Source organism: Crocuta crocuta, unplaced genomic scaffold (assembly GCF_008692635.1).
Source record: "Crocuta crocuta isolate KB4526 unplaced genomic scaffold, BGI_CrCroc_1.0 scaffold17, whole genome shotgun sequence".
NCBI lineage: Eukaryota > Metazoa > Chordata > Mammalia > Carnivora > Hyaenidae > Crocuta > Crocuta crocuta.
Genome location: NW_027532041.1, coordinates 2,054,401 through 2,073,960, shown reverse-complemented (window position 1 = coordinate 2,073,960; position 19,560 = coordinate 2,054,401). Strand labels below are relative to the sequence as shown.

General features: G+C 35.4%; 1 protein-coding gene across 12 annotated transcripts in view; it reads left to right on the top strand.

The window, feature by feature from the left end:
- MIER1 (MIER1 transcriptional regulator) overlaps positions 1–19,560 on the top strand; it is a 59,426-nt gene that overhangs the window by 21,106 nt on the left and 18,760 nt on the right. For all 12 annotated transcript variants that reach the window (XM_077776305.1, XM_077776298.1, XM_077776309.1 and 9 more), the window contains 4 exons: positions 9,571–9,732; positions 10,340–10,472; positions 12,144–12,208; positions 15,971–16,043. In XM_077776305.1, the coding sequence (XP_077632431.1) occupies positions 9,571–9,732; positions 10,340–10,472; positions 12,144–12,208; positions 15,971–16,043 (433 nt within the window). The remainder of the gene's footprint in view (positions 1–9,570; positions 9,733–10,339; positions 10,473–12,143; positions 12,209–15,970; positions 16,044–19,560) is intronic.

Below are 19,560 nucleotides of genomic sequence, written 5' to 3'. Positions count from 1 at the left end.
TTCTAATCCATTCCCATGGTGTCAGTATTATTTATTTTTCTAGCATTAATCTGTTCCCTGTCAGTAATTTTATTTAACCCCCTTCTTGACATTTCTGCTTGGATATCTCTGTAGACATCTTTAAATTTTAAGTGTCCAAACAGAACTGTTGATTGATCTACTTCCTCCATCTGTTCCTTCCCTGTCTTCAATGGAATAAAAAATGGCACTCTTTTACCTTATTGCCTAAATCAGAAATCAGGAATTTCTCTTCCTTCATTCCAGTGCTCCATCCTGAATAAGCCTCTCATTTCTTTCCACAAAGATACCTCTTATCTGACTGTTGTTCTGTCTCTGCTGCCACTCTCTAGCCCAGGTCATGGTCATTTCTAGCCTAGCCTGTTATGGCTTCCTAACTGGATTTTCCATTTCCTCTTTTACCATTCTTCCCTCCAATATATTTCTATAATAGCCATGTTGGTATTTTCGAAATATAAATGCATTTGTGTCAGGCTTTTATTATAATCTTTCAGTGGCCTTCTGTTAACATGGGAAAAAAATCCAAATTCCTTGACCTGGCCAGCAAGGCCCCTGTCATGCTATTACATAGCCACATCAGCTGCTTCTGTTCTTAGATACGCTGTTTCTTCTTGCTTCAAGGCCTTTCAACCCTTTCCTACTCCTCCATATGTGCTTTCTGAAGCTGGTTCCTTATCCCCTTAAATCTGGGCTTAATGTTGCCTCCTCAGAATGACCTTACCTATCCCCAGTTAGCTTCTTTTTATCTACTATACCCCATTCAATGCTTTCTTTATAACTAACACAGTTTGTAATTATATGTTTGTCTGATTGTCTGTATCCTCCTTTAGTTCCATGAGAGGAGTGACAGTGTTTTATTCACCAGTGTATTTCCTGATACTTAGCAAGAGTGGTCAAACTTATAGAATGAAAGGATAAATCACTCTGGTATGCTCTTATTAAAATGTATTGTGTATATGATCTGTAATCCATGACAAAAAGAACATACAAAATAAGAAAAATGTAGTATCAGCCTTCACATAATATTGTGGAAAAATGAATTCTTGTACTTTTATAGTAATAGTGTGTTTCCAAATTTTAGTTTTTATATTGTACATTTAAGGAACTAGAAAAGGAATCCTTTTACTATCTAGTCAAATCTTGTCAGATGGCCCCTTTTTGGATCTTTTAGTAATTAAAGCTAGCTTAGTCCACAGTGCCTAAGCAGTTCAATATTTTATTATTTTAAGCCAGAAAACAGAATTTGTCTTAGTGACAGTGATGTATAGTTGTTATAAAAGCTTTTCAAGAAAGGGTTAAAAAGCACATGAAGAGCCTGGAGTCAAAACTGTTCTTTACAAGAGACTGGGAAGTCATTCAGGAGACCATTATAGTTTGTTTGAGTGACTCAGGACCTATATAGCGAACATCAGAGGAAACGGTTGATTTAGTAATCAAACACAGTCACTTCATATATTTATTAAATGGAAGGCAGTTATTTGCCTATATTTCACAGAAACTTCTATCTCTTTAGATGTATTTTCATTTCTGCATAACACATCCGTGGGATGACACTGAAAGGGGGAAAATCTTATATATTCCATTTTCTCACACTCTACATTGCTCAAATAACTGAGTAAGTAGTCACTCAGGAGGAGATAATCAGTACAGGTTGTGTGGTAGAATGATTATTCTTTTTTTGTCCTGTTTCTGAAAATAGGCTATTACATTTAATTAGCACAAAATTGCTAATGGCTTTGCTAAAATTTTGGGCATGTTGTTGTTTCCTATTTATCCTTTATTATTTCTCCTCTGGTCTTTTACAGCCTCTTCACATTTGTTTTCAGGTGACCCTTCCTTAGGAAAAAGAATTTAAAATAGAATTATTCATAGAGGATATAAAAACGAAAAAAAGATAGGGGAACCAATCTTTTATCATTCTCTTCAAGCAGATAGTTGTAGACCTTTTCAAATGCTTCTTTCCCCAAAATAATTAAGACTTAGGTTTAAGTTGTGCATAATCACCAATGCTTTCATCTGTAACCTGCAGCTAAGCTAGTTTAGAGCCAGTGTGTTGTGTTTCTTAAAGTTATAAACTTTAGGTATGAACCAAACCAAATTGGGTTTTGTTTTTATTTAAGAAATGAGCCAGATTTTCTCAATGATTACTGATTTTCTTTTATACAAATGAAACATTACAGTTCTGTCAAGAATCAGTTAGGTGATTTTTTACCTGGCATGTTGGTTATATGGAATGGACTTTTGATGTAGTTTTGACAGAATTCTGACTGGTGATTTATTCAGGAGTTGTAAATAACTGCATGGGGTGTAGTTCTAAGTTTATGCAGTTTGACACCTAAAGTTTTAAGTGAGAAGTAGCTTATTGTAGAAGCTTTGATGTTTGTTGTGTCATTTCAGTACAGTTCAGTGCAGGATGAGTCTTAGCACAAAACTTACATAAGTTTAGCATTTGAATATTTAAATAGAATTAGATATAGAGGTTAGAATTTATTGTGGTGATCTTAGAAGGGGTATCAGAATCATTCCTGTAGTGAATATACTTTTGTTTGCTACGAGTAGCAATATGCAGGTTGGCTTAACTCTGTTTTTCAAATGTACGCTTAAAATTCAGTCTGGTTTTGAATGGCACAATTGTAGCAGTCTGTTTGGGAGAAGAGGGATCAGGATCAGCTATATCTTTATGTATTTATCTGTATTTTTTTAAAAAATCACATTATAACAATATTATACTTAATACTCACTTTGAAGTGCTAGACACATACCATCTGGAGAATCTCCAGAACTAGAAAATAAAGATTAAAATGTGAGAGTGTTTTTTTAAGTATACACATGACAGGAATTATATAGAATGAAAAGAAACCCTGGTGTGGGGGTTATAAAGAACACTGCCTGCATCCCTTTATAGTTTTTCTTATGGTGAAGCCCCAACAACCCCAAGAGGTTGGTTACCTTAGGAATGGTTTCTCTAGCCCAGTCTGGATGTGTAGTCTCTTAAGCCATCCTAGCTGGAAATCAGTCTCTCTCCTCCTCCCTCCCCTCTTCCTTTAGTAGCATTTACTGTTAAATTGGTTGTTGTGGTACAAGGTATAAGAAGAGTACTGTGTCCATCCACCAAAAGACCCTTGAATAGCCAGTATCTGCTGTCCTGTGCAGTCATTTCTAAAAGACTAACCTGATACGAAGCTGCGAGGGACCCACTCCCCTATGGCCAGCAGATGGACACCACTCTAACCTTAATATAGTGCTGTAGTTATTTGGTAACTTTATTGTTTTGAAGTTAAATGGCAGATTTAATTCATATAAAATGTCTTTTGAAACATCTGTTCTTTTTACCTCCAGCTAGCTTCCCTTTAGGTTATAAAGACATAATTGCTTTTCTTTTTGTTACAGTGCTTAGCTTATTTCTTAAAGCACAGTATGCAAGTATAGTCCATGGTCCTGTATTTTTATTCATTTTGTGTTGTGTTCATATCTTCCATAAATTTCATTTATTTACGGAGAGCAAGCGTGTGCATGCACGTGCACTATGCAATCCAAGCAAGGGAGGTGCAGAAAGAAAGAATCTCAAGCAGGCTCCACTCTGTCAGTGCAGAACCCATCAAGGGGTTCAATCCCATGAACTGTGAGGTCATGACCTGAGCCGGAGTCAAAAGTCAGACACTTAGCCAACTGAACCACCCAGGCACCCCTTCCTTATATGTTTTATTCCTTATATTTCTCCAGGTTTTGAGGAAGGCAATGTATGTGCATGTATATGTAAAGGTCCTGTGAAACATTTATTCAGACTACCTGGTTCAGAACTCTACTGCAAATGTGTGACTTCAGACAAGTTACTTAGAATCGTTAAGCGTCAGTGTTACTACAAGGATGATATACATAAAACATTTAACCTAGTGCCCTATGTGATAATCACTCAATAAATCTTAGTAGTTATTATCATTCATAAAATTCTCAAAGATACTTGTAACCCCCAAACTATGAAATTCCACTCTACTTAACCCATAATTTTTTTCATTTTGTTTTTTTTATTCTGTATTTATATACTACACTTGTATGAATGATCATAAGACAGTACTACTTTATTGTGGTGTTTCAGTTTAACTTGAGGAAAGTCCCTTATTAGTACCTTATAGAACACAGACTTTGACAGTGTAAGTTAGTGAGAGATTATCTGGAACAGGTGATATATATAGGCAGGGCCCAGTATAATAATGTACTGAGTCAGCCACATTTTATTCAGCTTTTAGTCTTTTTTCAGAGGCAAATGACAAGGGACATTTGTTTTATAGGATATCATTACTGTTTATATCAGTATATTTGGAGGCAAATAATTGAAATCCATTTTGAACTTACTTAGACAAAGTGAGGAATTTAAGGCTCATGTAATTTTAATAAGGGTGGGGAGATATCTAGTTCTTAAGGACACAAGTGCCACCAGAAGGTAGTTTGTTTCTGCTGTTCTACATGGTGGCATCCTTTTTCAGACCAATTTTCTTTATATGCTGTCAGTTTCCAGGTCTCCAAGATGTACTGCTTAAGATACTCTGTGTTTTTTTAGCTGCTGTTGGTACAAATCTGGAAACAAACTATGGCCAGGCATGGGTCGCATGCCCATTCCAAACTTATGGCCAGGAAATGCAGTGATTCCAATTGGATCTGATGCTATATAGTCCAGAAGGTGAGCTCTCAATCAAAATACATGCTTGGAATGAAGGAAGAAACATTCCTAAAAGAAGATGAATATAGAAATAGAGAAAGGATTTGAGGGGGTGGGGAAGACAACAATAAATTATCTTTACAGGGTACTTGTTAAATGCTGTGTACATCCATTAGTGCATAGTAGGGACATAATAAATGCTACTTGAATTTAAAACTGAGGATTCCTCAGCAAAGTTGATTTGGATTTTACTGTAGTATTGTAGCTCAGTGTTTGCTGCAAGATCTTCACTTTATACCTTAGTTCAAGTAAGGTATCTTTTATACTAGTGTCAAACTCAGTCTTGTATTCCTCTGTAGGTCTTGATTGTTGCTTACTAACTTGATATTAGATGACAGAGTTTATGTTAAAAGTTGATACCTAAGCAAAAGCATAAAACCACTATATACTTTTGTTGTTTACTATTAAGCAAGCATTTCCTCAGTGGAATGGGCAAGGATATTTCATTACATGTGATAGAATCCACCTAAAATTAACTTTGAAGTTTATTAGAACTTTATTGTTCCCAATTTTTTGTTTTAATATTTCTTAGAACTGTTTTAGAAGTCATATGAATGTGTATCTGAGTGTAAGTGTCACCAAGACCTCTTAATTACTCTTTACTAAAGGTTAAATCCTGTTGATATCTTTAAGGTCCCTTGAGTTTTTTCTTTACCACATCATCTAATTTAACTAGTTTAGGCTCTAATTATACTACACGTGAATGATAGCAGTGGGTTTCAACCTAGCTCTCTCTGGCAAACTAAATCTTCCCCTGACTGCCGAAGTCCATCTTGAACGTTTTGTTACGTGTATTATCTTCCCTAAGCTATTCCAGTGTCAGTCACTGCTCAACAGTTACTCTGAAATATGGAGTCAAAAGTAGAGTATAACACTTTCTACTAGAAACTAAGTAAAACTAGAGAAAGTAGGTAAAAATACAAGGTCTTATTTTAGTTACTACAGTTGCCTTCTACTCTAATCAGGGTAACCTGTGCATTTTTGTTTCTGTACGTGTGCAGTAAGTATTTCCTCTGACTTGAGTGACTTTTTAATTTTTTTTAATGTTTTATTTACCTCTGAGAGAGAGAGAGAGAGAGACAGCGTGAGCAGGGGAGGGTCAGACAGAGAGGGAGACCCAGAATCCGAAGCAGGCTCCAGGCTCTGAGCTAGCTGTCAGCACAGAGCCCGATGCAGGGCTTGAACCCATGAACTGTGAGAAAATGACCTGAGCCAAAGTCAGACGCTCAACTGACTGAGCCACCCAGGCGCCCCTTGAGTGACTTTTCTTTATCTGCCAGTTCTGTTACTGTTTCTTCATATTCTATCGACTCTCCTCCAAATGTATTGTGATCAACCACTCTTTGCTCTGTTCTCTGTTTAGTCAGTATTAGAAGTGTTGCTAAATTTTTCTTAGAGAAATGAAAAGTGAGTCACTTTTTTTTTTTTTAAGGGAACTTATTATTGCTTTTATGTACAGAAGACTCAACAGTATACATTTAGTCCAGCTTGGTGGACAGTTGTTTAGCTTTTGTCTTTTCTAGCTTGGCAGTGTGAGCCACTGACATTGCATCTAGGATGTTGCCTCCCCAGTGATGGCAGATCTCATCATCTCTGTCATGGTAGTTGGTCCTGATAGCTTCCACCAGCTTAGCCAGAGCTCCTTTGTCTTCTAGGTTAACCTAAGCGTGAAGGTGACAGTGGTGCAGGTCATTCTGTGGACCAGGTGGCCCAGTCTGGCCTTCCACTTGATAATGCAGTATAATTTCACAATACAGGACAGCCAGGAAGACAACCAGCTCAGTGGGATCCCTACAGCATGTGCTGTAGTCTTCTTGTTTTCCTTTAAGGTGGTGACAGTCTTAACCCCCGCTGGAAGGACAGACATCCTCTTAATGGGGACATCCCCTTTGTCAGCAGCTTTCTTTTCAGCCTGGGCCAACAGTCTCTGCTGCTTCTTTCTTCATCTTTGGTCTGTGTTTGTGGGCCAGCTAAAGCAGTTAAGTAGCTATTTGGTGGTCCAAGGCCTGGGTGAACTCATTAACCCCATGAGGCTCTTTCAGACATTTATAGAGAATAGCCCTTTGCTGCTGCAGTCGGACGTAGTGGGACCATTTGACAAAGCAGATGGGGGTTCCTTTAGGGCTAGATACCCTGTCCAGTACCAAAATTCTTGAGCCTTTTCTCAAATAGCAGGGGTTGACCACCTTCTTGGCTTTTGGCATCTTGGATGGCTGGAAGAGAGCTCAAGTGAATCATACTTCTTAAGTGCTTAGTTAGGAAGAAAAATTCTTGACCTAACCATGGAAATGAAACATTTCACATTCCTGATAGTGATTTTAAAAATTCCATGCAGTTAGTATGTCACCTATCCTTTTGACATATAACTGACCTAAATATCAAGATGTTAGTGATAAGCTTTATTAGAGATAATAATCAAGCTTTATTACCTCTCATTGGAAAGGAACTTTGCAGGTATCTTAGACTGTAAGATAAATGATTCTCAAGGTAATCTCATACCAAGAGCATCAGTGTCACATGACACATATAGAAAGTGCAGATACTCAGGCCCCACCTCTGCCCTACTATAGTAGAAACTCGGAAGGGGCCCAGCATTGTTTTGATAAGCCCTCAAGGTGATTCTATTACCCGTGAATATGAAAGACCAAAGGTAGAGAGCCTGAGGACATTTGATTGATGACCAACCTACTTTGTATGTTCTTTTCAAAATATTAGTTAACTCACTTAAAAAATCAGACGTAATAGCAATCTGTATTAGGGAAGTTTTAAAGATGAGATAGTTATGAAACAGCCTCTTCACGAGTTCTTAAATTCTGTGTAAATGTTAGTTGCAGACTTAGGCTGGAGCTTTTTTGGTGTGGTTCTTGTTCATAGTAGTGACTACCATTGTCAGACCCTCTAATTTGTGGTACAGAATGAGTTTATGGAAAATATGAGCTGGGATTAGGTCTAGGTATTATAGAAAAGTCTCTCAGGGCCTGAGGTTTCTTTATGCTTGGTTTTACTTATAAATAAAGGTAGTAAACACTCCCACTGGTACTTTTAAAGATCTGTTGAGATTGCATAATATTCTTCCTCTGCTTTTGTTCTGAAGAGAGAGAGAATAAGATAGTGGAATCAAAGCACTTAATCACAAACGCACATAGAAGACACTTTAGGGCAGCTGTTTGTTATTACTGTGTATACAGTCAACCTTTTCTGTATCTTTCTCTTATTCTACTTTCTTGATTTTGAAGTTCTGTTTTAGTTCTTAAATCCTGATTTTCTAATTCCAAATTTCTGTGTCCTGTACCAAGTCCTTGGTACATGGACCAGATCTCTGCATAGATTAAATGCTTGAACATATCAAGCACTGTTTGCGTTATTCACTTTGAGAATCACAGTAGGAGATGTCAGTTAAGTGTGCCAGCTGGTCATTCAGCTGGAGTGGTAGTACTTTACCCATTACGTTCTACTTTTCAGGTTGTGGCTGTTGCAAGTCACCAAGGTTCTCAGAATTGATTTCTCTTAGAAACAGATTCACAGATTAATATATAATAACTCAAATATCCATTTAGAATGAAATACAAGTGTTAAAAAGCATTTTCTTCCTACCTCTTTCTATAAGAACATTTTTTCAAATTATAAGCATTAGTTGCTTCCGGCACACAGATTCTGAGTGATGGGAGTTAAATGCATGATCTAAGTACTTAGTGTCATCAGGTTATATCATCCAATCTGATGTACCCATCTCTATTGGAACATTGTATTTATTAACACATGGGCGACTTGTTTCTGTCCAGTGAATAATGTTCTAAGACTTCGGAGACATAAAAAGCATGTTTTGTTTCATGATTACCCTTCTTGTAGGTTCTAACTCCCTGTTAAATTCTTCTCAGAGAAGTAGGGGAGGAGGGAGAGGAGGAGTTGTAGAAAGAGGGTGTGCTTGAATCTGTGTGTAATATGTTCAGGTGATTTGGATTACATTTTCTTTTTATAGTCAAAATGTTCTCCTATTTCTCAGATACTTTAGGTCACTTGATTACTGATTATTAGAGTACCTTCTATAGAAAACTTGATTTCATTTCATTGGATATGGTTATTTCTTCATTTCACCCTTAGGAGGTATGTTTTTTATGGGAATTAGGGAGTGACCCCTGAAGAGTATAGACTTTTGGAATTAGACTTGAAATCTGGCTCTACTCTTTGTAATCTGTATCATTTTGGGGGAAATTGCTTAATCTGTCAGCCTCGGTGTCTCAACTGTTCAGATGGGGATAATGTAACAGTTTTGTAAAATAGATGGCAAGGATTGCATGACATAATTTTATATATGATTATAGGTAACCCTAGAAAAGAATGTATGGCTAATGTAATCCAGTATTATCTTTGTATTATCATTACTGTTTCTTTTAATGTGTTTGGGCTGGAGAGTGAGTCACCTACTTTACGTGGTTTGTTGATTTCATTTATTGTCTCTTTTCTAATTATTCTATTTTTGGACTCCCAAATTATGTATGGTACTCTTAAGTGTGAGCATCTATACATAGTGTTAACTGTGAGCGTACATTTATTGAATTGACTGCACAGAAGAACAGTTCTAAACCAATGTTACTTTTTATTATACTTAAAGGTGTTATTGTTAGCAATTAGAATTGGTCAGTCTCTTAGAGAAATTCTTGAAAGACTAGGATTTTCCTAGGTTTCAAAATTATTTTGGCTTACCTTGTATGATTTAGGTATTCTTGATACAGATCTAAAAGTATTCTGTGTGGAATTAAGGCTGTAGATTTGTGAATTACAGGGAAATGAAATAATCACTTATTCAGAAATTAACTTCTATTTGGTCTGTTTAGGAAGGAGACATGCCAATTCATGAACTTCTCAGTCTTTATGGTTATGATAGTACTATTCGACTACCTGAAGAAGATGAGGAGGAGGAGGAAGAGGAAGAAGAAGGTGAAGATGATGAAGATGCTGATAACGATGATAACAGTGGCTGTAGTGGGGAAAATAAAGTAAGGTCATACACCGAAGTTTTTAAGGTTGTAGTCTTTATTCTTCTACACCAGTAATTTATTAATACTGGGAGCCACCTGTAATCTACTCCTGAGGAAGTAATAGTTTTATCTGTGTCATTCTTTTCAGTGTCTCTTGTAAGTAAATTTGTCATTGTACATTTCTTTTCAGTGTCTCCTGTAAGTAAATTTGTACTAACTTAAAAATACTGTTTTCAAGTAATAAAGGCTAATTGGTAGTTTTGTATTCAGTTTTCTTATTTTGTTTTAAAATAATTTGATTTATAGAGAAGCTCAAAGATAGTATAGAGAGTTCCTATATAGTTTTCACTCGACTTCCCCTGTTTATATCTCATATAACCATGATATATTATCAAAAGTAAGAAATTGACACTGGTACTATACTATTAATTAAACTGTAGACAATTCGGATTTTGCCAGCTTTTCCACTAATGTCCTATTTTCTGTTCCAGGATCCAACCCAGAATACCATAGTGGAGATAGTATATTTATTTTAGTCTTCTAGGTATATTTGGAATACTGTAATCTTTTATCTGCAACAGTTTTTCTTATGTCTTAAGGAAATTTAATTTTTTTTATTCTACAGGAAGAGAATATAAAGGACTCATCAGGTCAAGAGGATGAAACTCAGTCTTCCAATGATGACCCGACACAATCTGTTGCTTCTCAAGATGCCCAGGAAATAATCCGGCCTCGTCGATGTAAATATTTTGATACAAGTAAGTATCATTGGTTGCTGTTGTTTAGATCATTTTTACTGTTTACTCTTGAAATCTCGCTGAACGATAATAGGTTTTGTTCTAGGCTATTAGCTTAGCAGTTCTAGGGCCCCGTTGTCCATGAGTAGATTGCAGTAATTGTTGCATCACTGTACTACTTGATTTTGAATGTGTTCCTCCCCTCCCCCCCCAGTGAATTCAGTTTGTTACATGGTCATCATTTTTTTTTTATTTCTCCTGTATTTTCCTCGGCTGTCATTTTCTATTTTCTTGGCCTTTTAGCCTTTTTTAGCTGTATTCAGAAGTATTGCCTTCTCTAATCAGTGGTTCCCAGTTCTAAAGAAGTGGTTTACTCTTGAGGTGATAATGTTATACACAGAGAAAACTCTCTTAATTTTACTTAAATTTACAGTTGTGATCTAGTCAGAGAGACCAGTAGTCGAGACAACATTTAATGTATGTATCTTGAATATTTGCATGCTTCATTTGCTCCATGGTATTTCATCCTAAGCAGGAATCATTACTGTAGATGAAATCTCTTTGATAAGAAAAAGACAACCACTAGTGTTATTTAAACTTGTGGTCTAAATTTCTGTGCTTTAAAAGACAGAAAAACACTCAACAGCCACCTGTCATGAAATGTGTGGTAATGTAATAACTGATTAAACATGGCTACTGCTTCATGTGAAGGATTCCTTTTACATACTTAGTTTGGATGTGAATGTAATGCTGCTAATATTTTATTGTGAGTTTGGATCAAAGATCTGGTCCAACTGAAAAGAAAGTATCAATGTAAAAAGAGATTGGTTACTGAAATTATTGTGTTAGTTTTTAAGTTTGGGGAAAATCTGGTGTTTTTCCTTTTCTTAGATAAATTGCCAAAGTTTGGATAAAAGTGGGATATAAGTGACTGCATCCTAAAATAATATTTATTTCATACTTCTGATCTGGTATTTCAGTTGTGATGCATGGAAGCTATGTATATATACTGCCTATCTTAGCTTTTCCATAGGAAGATTTAATTTCTGAATGTAATTTACCTTTTTGAACTTTATATGATGCCATTTTACAGTTGGGAAGATGCTGAAAAATGTAATAGTTTTTAGATGTCCTGTCCCTTTATATAAACACATTTTTACTCCAAAATGTAAACAGACAGCAGCTTGCCTGCTCTCAATAAAATGGAGGTTGAGGAGAATGGAGGTCTTCATAGATAGCCTCCCTTCACACTCCCCACAAAGTGCTGCTGAAAAGTTCTCAGTATCTCAAGGAGCTCTGATTGGAAACTACTGTTTTTGTTTTGTCCACATTCTCACTTTATTAGGGAAGAAATTGAGCTCCTATAATTCTGTATGGTTCTGTCACCAGACAGAATTGGGTTCAGGAACAGATAATCTTGACTCTAATTAAATTTTTTTTTCTTATATTTTTGTAGGAAATCATTGCCTAAGGATACAGTTTTCTAAGATTGGAATTGTCCTAGAAGGTTTATGGGTTGTTTTGCTGTTTTAAACTGATAGGGTATTATTTGATTAGAAGTATCTTGGCCCTATTCTGCAAGTACTTTTAGGCATACTTAAATGTTTGGTGGTAGGTATAAAACTAATATACAGATATGCAGATGTGGACAGGAAAAACAATCAATTTAGGATATTGTCTTATTTATTCTAGATAGTGAAATAGAAGAAGAATCTGAAGAAGATGAGGATTATATTCCATCAGAAGACTGGAAAAAGGTAGTTAGAGCCATATTTTCCCAAAATTTAGGTAAATTAACTTTAAAAAACAATTATAATTATTATTTTACTAGCTATGTATATTGAAAAAGTTGAGGTAAGCCCTTTTTTAAATGTTTGGTAGATGTTTAGATTTCTCTTCAGTATATCAAAGTAAGAATACTTATTTTTTTATAAAATAAAATAATGGCATAGAAAGAATTGGACTTTATTTTGAGCAAATCAGCCCCAAACCAAGAACAGATATTGCAATTTCGAACTAGCACCAATTCAGATCTTTTTGCACTGTAAAACGTATCACAAGTGAATGTTTTATTATACTTGGGAAAGCAATTGAGGCTTTGGTTTTTTAAAGTAGCTTTTGTTTAATAATTTAAATTATAAGTTTTTCCATCCCATATTAATGTTGATATTTACAACTCAAAGTATATTGGGTGAAGGGACAGATTTGAGCTTCTCTATAACTACTCATAATAAGTTAATTTTTAAAATGAATCTAAAGATTATATATTGACCTAAGTTTTTAATTATAAAATTATAAACTGTACAACTTAATTTTACAGATAAGTAGAAGAATTAAATTTAAGCTGTTGCAAAGCAGTTGAACTTACTAGGAAAATGTGTCAAAATGTCCTGTAGAATTGATTAGAGCAAATCATTTATATAGAAGAATGATATTCTTTGTATTTTTTTTAATGTTTATTATTTTGAGAGAGAAGACAGCAAGCAGGGTAGGGGCAGAGAGAGAGAGACACAGATCTGAAGCAGGCTCCTGGCTCTGAGCTATCGGCACAGAGCCCAGTGCGGAGCTCGAACTCAAACCGTGAGATCATGACCTGAGCCAGAGTTGTCTGCTTAACTGACTGAGCCACCCAGGCGCCCCTCATTCTATTTTTTTTTAATGTTTATTTGAGAGAGAGAGAGAGCAAGTGCATGCAGCAGGGAGGGGCAGAGAGTGGGACAGAGGGAATCCCACGCAGCTTTCAGTACAGAAACATGGGGTTCAATCTTCTGAACTGTGAGATAATGACGTGAGCCAGAATCAAGAGTTGGATGCTCAACCAACTGAGCTGAGGTGCCCCTAAGTGATGTCACTCTTCATTGAGACAGATCACTCAGTTTTGCTCTTAAAAACTACACTGAGCGTTTTTGGTGGTTTTTCTTTTTCCCCTAGGACCGGTTTCAGATTTCAGTGCATAAACAATCATAAACATTTATTTCTTTGGAAGCAGAGTAGCTCTAAAACATCAAAATTAGTAGACTAGCTATACTTTTTAAGTCATGATTTTTTAATTATTAATAGCTTTGAGTCTTCTCTGTGGGTTTTTTGTTATTTTTTTTAAGTTGGTTTAAAGTTTTTTGGTTTGGGATACCTGCGGCAGACTCAAGAGAGAGCTGACACCCTTGCTGATTAAAATAAGAGACCATCTTATATTTAAAAGAGTTTCTGTTAGGAAGAATGAAGTATTCAAATGAACTTGGAGTGGGCTCCCAAGTATTGTGGGTTTCAGACACAATTGGTCCATTTCTGGGATTCCAAAGAGCTGCTTAGAAGACAGAGTGATATCAGTGTGAGTTAGAATGGCAAGGGAAGGTTAGCTCACTGCAATATGTATTAATTTGAGTGAATGATGAATGAAATATGGGGCTGAAGACAGAAAACAAGGATCACAAAAGCTGCTTACTATTTATGTGACCTATTTGGGCACATGTTCTTCAATCCAGTTTTTTCTGATTCCTACACTATGTACAAATTATGATGAAAACTAAAAACCTTGGAAGTAACCTTAAGCTGTTACGTTCTACCATATATTCAAATTTATATCTCTTTTCTCCAACTTGAATTGTTTTTCTGTCTGAAGTATACAGTAGAATATTTAAGTGTTGAATTATTATTTTATTTTTAGTGAAGAAACAAAAGCACAGAAGAGGGACAACATGGGGGAGTATTCTCTTTCTCAGGAAATTATGTAATAAAACAGCCCACAGTAAACCCAGACTGCTTTATTATAGTATGATTTTGTTGTAGCAAAAATTGTCAAGATTCTGAATCCTCTTCTAAGGCTTGTGAGACACTAAATTTTTCTAAAGATTGGGACAGAGGAGACAGCTTTGAAATCAAATTTGAGTCCAAGTTACAGCCCCAGAACTTACTAATAGTGCATTCCTGAGGAACTTCATTGTTTTGAGTTTCATCTCACATACAATACAGAAATAAAAATTTTGGCCTTGTTTAAATTGGTAAGAATTTAATGAAAATCATACAGGATTTAATAAAAATTACACATAAGGTACTTGGTACATAACGCTCCTAAGTGCTATTTTCCTCCCCTCCCCTCCCCTCCAGAACAGATTACTATGTAAAAAGGTGTTCTGAACTCAATAGGAAAAAGAGGGCATCTTATTTTTACACTAGTCCAGAAGCTCTCGAACCTGGCTCCATGTTAGAATCATTTGGAGAACTTTTAAATACTGAGTGCCAGGACCTTTGTCCAGAGATTCTAATTTAATTGGTCTGGAATGGATCCTGGCATTGATATTTTTAGAAGTGCCTTAGACAGGAAGGGTTGATAACTTGACTTTCTATTTTCTGGTAAGCATTGATGAGTAAAGTTAACAGAGGCACAAGAAGTGATAGTAAGATACTCTTTTTTTTTTTTTTTATAATGAAAAGACCTAAAAGTTCACCTACAAGAGTAAATTTGTATGTGAATTCTTTTTAGAAAATCAACTGGTTTTCCTATACAGGTTTAGCAATAAATTAATTACATAGAGTATGTCTTTGAAGTTATACTAGAAAAAATGAGATTCTGATCTCAATGGGTTGACAATAAGAGGAATTTTTCAAATCCCAAGAGTTATTTCAACTGGCAAACTGTCACCTTAAACTTGTACCGTTCCTGCCTACATCTTCATTTTGAAAGTGCAGTAAATTCAGTCTTAACATTTAGCCACCAGATAAAGGAGGCTCTTATAATCTTGGTCCCTCTGTTTTGTAATACCTCATCAGCAGTGATCTCCAGTTATCTTTCTGAATAGCCAGTTTCCCCTCATCTGTGATTTTACATAGATCTGATGACTAAATTTCCTAATATTAGATTTAATTATGTTTTGGGGAGGTTACTTTTTTGTTTCGTATTGTTTTGTGAAAAGCACTAACCTACTTATCCATGTGGCCTTTCATCCATTTGATCCCTACAGAGCTTTATACAAACCCTTTTTTCTTTACCTTAAATCTGTGGTTCTCAGAGTGTGTGTCAGAATCACCAGGACAGCTTGTTAAGACATTACTTGCTGAGTCCCATCCCCAGAGTTCAGTAGGTCTCAGGTAGGAGCTGAGTATTTGCATGCTAACAAGTTTCCCAGGTGACTCTGATGATACTGATCCAGGGACCATGGTTTGGAGTGTAAATACTTTAATATACCTAATTTGTTTTTCTGTTTTTCAGAGTGTTTGCAATTTGAATTATAAGAACTCATTTTTACTTTTTTCCTCCATATTTTGAAGTAGTTGTATTCACTGTATATATTGCATTACATCCCATTATTATTACTAATATTTTCATCCAATCATATCCAAGCTCTTATCTATTATTAACTCATTCATCCTCACAATACTCCTCTGAGGTAGTTAATTGGTTGTATCTTTTATGACAGAGAAGCCATGAATAGTTTACCCAGGAAGATGGTAAAGCTAGAAAATGGATATAAAATTCTTGTGTTACTAGATCTTACTAATGTGTTATGTTATTTCTAACATAGGAGATTATGGTGGGCTCCATGTTTCAAGCAGAGATTCCAGTTGGCATTTGTAGATACAAAGAAAATGAAAAAGGTGGGTTAACTGGTAAAGTTACATAGCTTGAATTCATGCTTTTGAGAACTTATTTTATTATGGAATGAGACCAGGACAGTTTGTTACCCCATTGATTTATGAAAGAAGACCCTTCATTATCTCTGTAAGAAGAAAATGTTTCCTGTTTTTCCAGTTTCGTCCATAGAAATCTAACAAGAAAAAATTGAATGCCTTTTTGATAGTGAGTGACTTAAAACATCTCAACTTTTTATTTCTTTTTTTTTCATATTTTAAATTCCCTGAATATATCCTTTATAACTTGTATAATTTAAATAAAAGGTTTTATGTCAGTGGAAGCTGTTAGGTTTAAAAATACTCAAGTACATAATGACCTAAAAAGCATACCTTAAGCTTTGAAACTTTTAATATTACTAAAATTGAGGACCTTGATATTTGTTTATTTGTAAAATAATTTGGGGAAAAAAACTTGTATACTTAAATTTTACATGATTTTTTCCATCATGTTATATAAAAAGTCTAAGTCATAAATACTTAAACTTCCAGTAACATAAAATACTGGAGGTCTTAAGTCTGTTTTAGATTATTTGGTTGGGGTAAGTTCCAGAAGGAATGTTGTGGGTGTGTTTTTAATGAGTTCATGTGTTGTATGACATCACTCAGTGCTAGAAATCTTTATTCATTTCTTTTATTTCAGTTGTTTTCACATTTCAGCTTACATATGCAGAGTCTTTTGGAGCTGCAGAAGACTTTTGTTTTTTTTCCTTTTAGTGTTCTCTCCAGAAACTTCCTTTATAATGCACTTGCTTTCAGGGCAAACAGTAGGTAGAAGGCAGCTAAGGGAACATCACAGGCCAGTAAATTCTAGGGACAGCAAAAATGTTTTAACACCAGTAATAGCTTTTACTCACTTTCAAGTTAATTCCTACAATATACAGGTACATTAAAAGTACAATATGGAGTGACCTTGTTATAAAGTAAGATTCTGTACATATGTTTTATGAATACATTGGAGTTGTGTGCAAAAATAAGTGAACAATTGGCATTTGTATTTATTTTTGTAATTGAATTTTAAAAATAATGCTTTCCTTATGTGCTCTATAATGATTAGCACATGTTCACCATTGAGTTCTTTCTTCAGCTAAAGAACTGAAAGTTAGATATTTGTTCTCATTTATTTTTTTAAGCATTGACTATGAAAAATAATAGTGTTTATCTTAGAAAATTTCATATTTTGTAGCTGGGTAGGAAAATATTTTGGTTTTATGTATGGCAGGTTAGTGTTAGGGCTTAAAGGTAGTTTTAATTAACTTTTTATATGTTTTGTATTTAACATGTTTGTATTGTCAGATACCATAGCAAATAAATGATCTTTAATTTTCATTGTTTTAAATTTGGGTTCACTTAAAGCTTTCAATTTTATTGTAATTTTAGAAAGCAATTATACATAATTATTTTTTTCAGGAACAGGTATGACTTACAAATTTTACTCCCCATGAGAATTTAAGCATTATAGATGGTGTGAAGGTTAGACCAGATTTAACAAGGTGATCCTGCTTTAGAGGGGTCACTGTAGTACAGGGTCTTTCCTCAGTTTTGTGTTTCTGGTTATTCAGACTTTTGTCATGTTACCCAGAATTTGTCACCACTTAGGGTACCCTGTGCACCCAAACCAAACTCATGTGAAACTTAGGTAAATTACACTGTTAGGGAAAAAAACTGTCAACAGGATACTGAAGATTAGTGCATTCTTTTCCTTATAGGAAAATGTTTGCAAGGTATTTTTCATTGGTTTGGTTAGCACACATTCAAAAGGGAGAGAATTTTGTTGGAATGATTTTGATAAAAAATGCCACAAAACTGTGATACCTTGATACATTCACTGTAGGAATTATTTGATAAATGGATTAGAATTTTTTCATTGATATAAGAAAACCCATTACAGAGTATCCTGGAATGATATTGATAATTTTTTTTCTCTCTGATACCTGATTTCTTTTTTACTAGACTCCATGCAGCATATATATTCCTCATCAGCTATCATTTCTTTTTTTTTTCCTTTTAATTTAATGTTTATTTTTGAGAGGGCACAAATTAGGAGGGGCAGAGAGAGAGAGGGAGAGAGAGAATCTCACAAACGTAGGATCATGACCTGAGCTGAAACCAAGAGTTGACGCTTAACCAGCTGAGCCACCCAGGTGCCCCCCATTCATCACTTCTGCTCCAAGTAGTTATATAAACAAGATTTGTTACAATCATGTTAAAGTTATCTTTGAACCTGTATCTATTGTTATATAATCTCAACTACACGATTAAAATTTTCTTAAATTTATGTAAATTAGTACCTATACTCAGCATAGGTTATTATAATCATTTGTTTATTAATTTTGTATCCTTAATACCTAGTATGATTCTGTTACATAGGCACTTAGTAAACATTTGGTGGCTGAGTTACTAGGTGGGTGCAGAATAACGTTAACAAAACTGATACGCATTCAGTAAAATTTGATTGCTATGTAGACATTTGGCCTTGGACAGGTTTACTTCCTTTTCTCCTCCTGTATAAAATAGCTGTAAAAGAGCATTTATTTACAGAGCCTGTCATGAAGATTTACATAGGATATTTTCATATGTAGCCTTAACAGCATATACATAGTAAGTACTCAGTGGCATTAGTATTCAATGGATGATTAATCTTATCCATTACATTTAGGTTTTATTATTCAGCTTTTCAGAAAGCATCAGTTCATGCTGTTTTACTTATAATTAGTAAAGGCCCGGTTCAGTTATCTTCAGCAAAAAAGAATTTACCTTAACTGGAAAGTTCTGGGTAGCGTGGCTTCAGATATAACTGGATTTGGGGGTTCTTCTATCAGTTGTCCCTCTCCTTTCCGTCTTTCCTTTATTACAAGACAGGCTAAGATGGCTACTGGGAACTGTTGCTTACACTTTACACTGTCCTTGTAGCTAGAGAACCAACATAAATGAAAACTTCCGTATCTACCTTTGCTCCAGCAGAAGTCCTAGAGAGAACCTCTGTTGACTTAGCTTGAGTCATACTCAGCCAGAAGTAATTACTGTGACCAGAGAGAAGAGTGAGTATTCTGGGTTGCCCTGGCTCATGTATCTGTTCTTGCGGCTCCAGGGTGTGATGTCAGCCTCACTCAAATGGAAAGGATTTAATTCCCGAAGAAGTGTTGTACAGATGAAAAGCATGATTTTTCAGTTATGTGTGTATTTCATTGTTTCTTCCATGTACTAAGCTGAATGAACACTGCAGCTTTTGTGGTAAGACTGAAGTGAATGCCGCTAAACATCTTAGAACACAGAGGACTGCCACTGTCTTCCCCTGCTAAGAATAATCTGCCCGAAGTATCATTACTGCCGCAATTGAGAACCCTGGACTAGGTTGATTAGAATTAGTTGGACTACTTAGGGGGAAAGGGTTAAGAGAAATGACCCAAGATATTTCCTGGTCTAATTTTCATGCTTGCATGACATGAGTTTTAGAGTAAGGAAACGGCTAGGAATTTGGCAA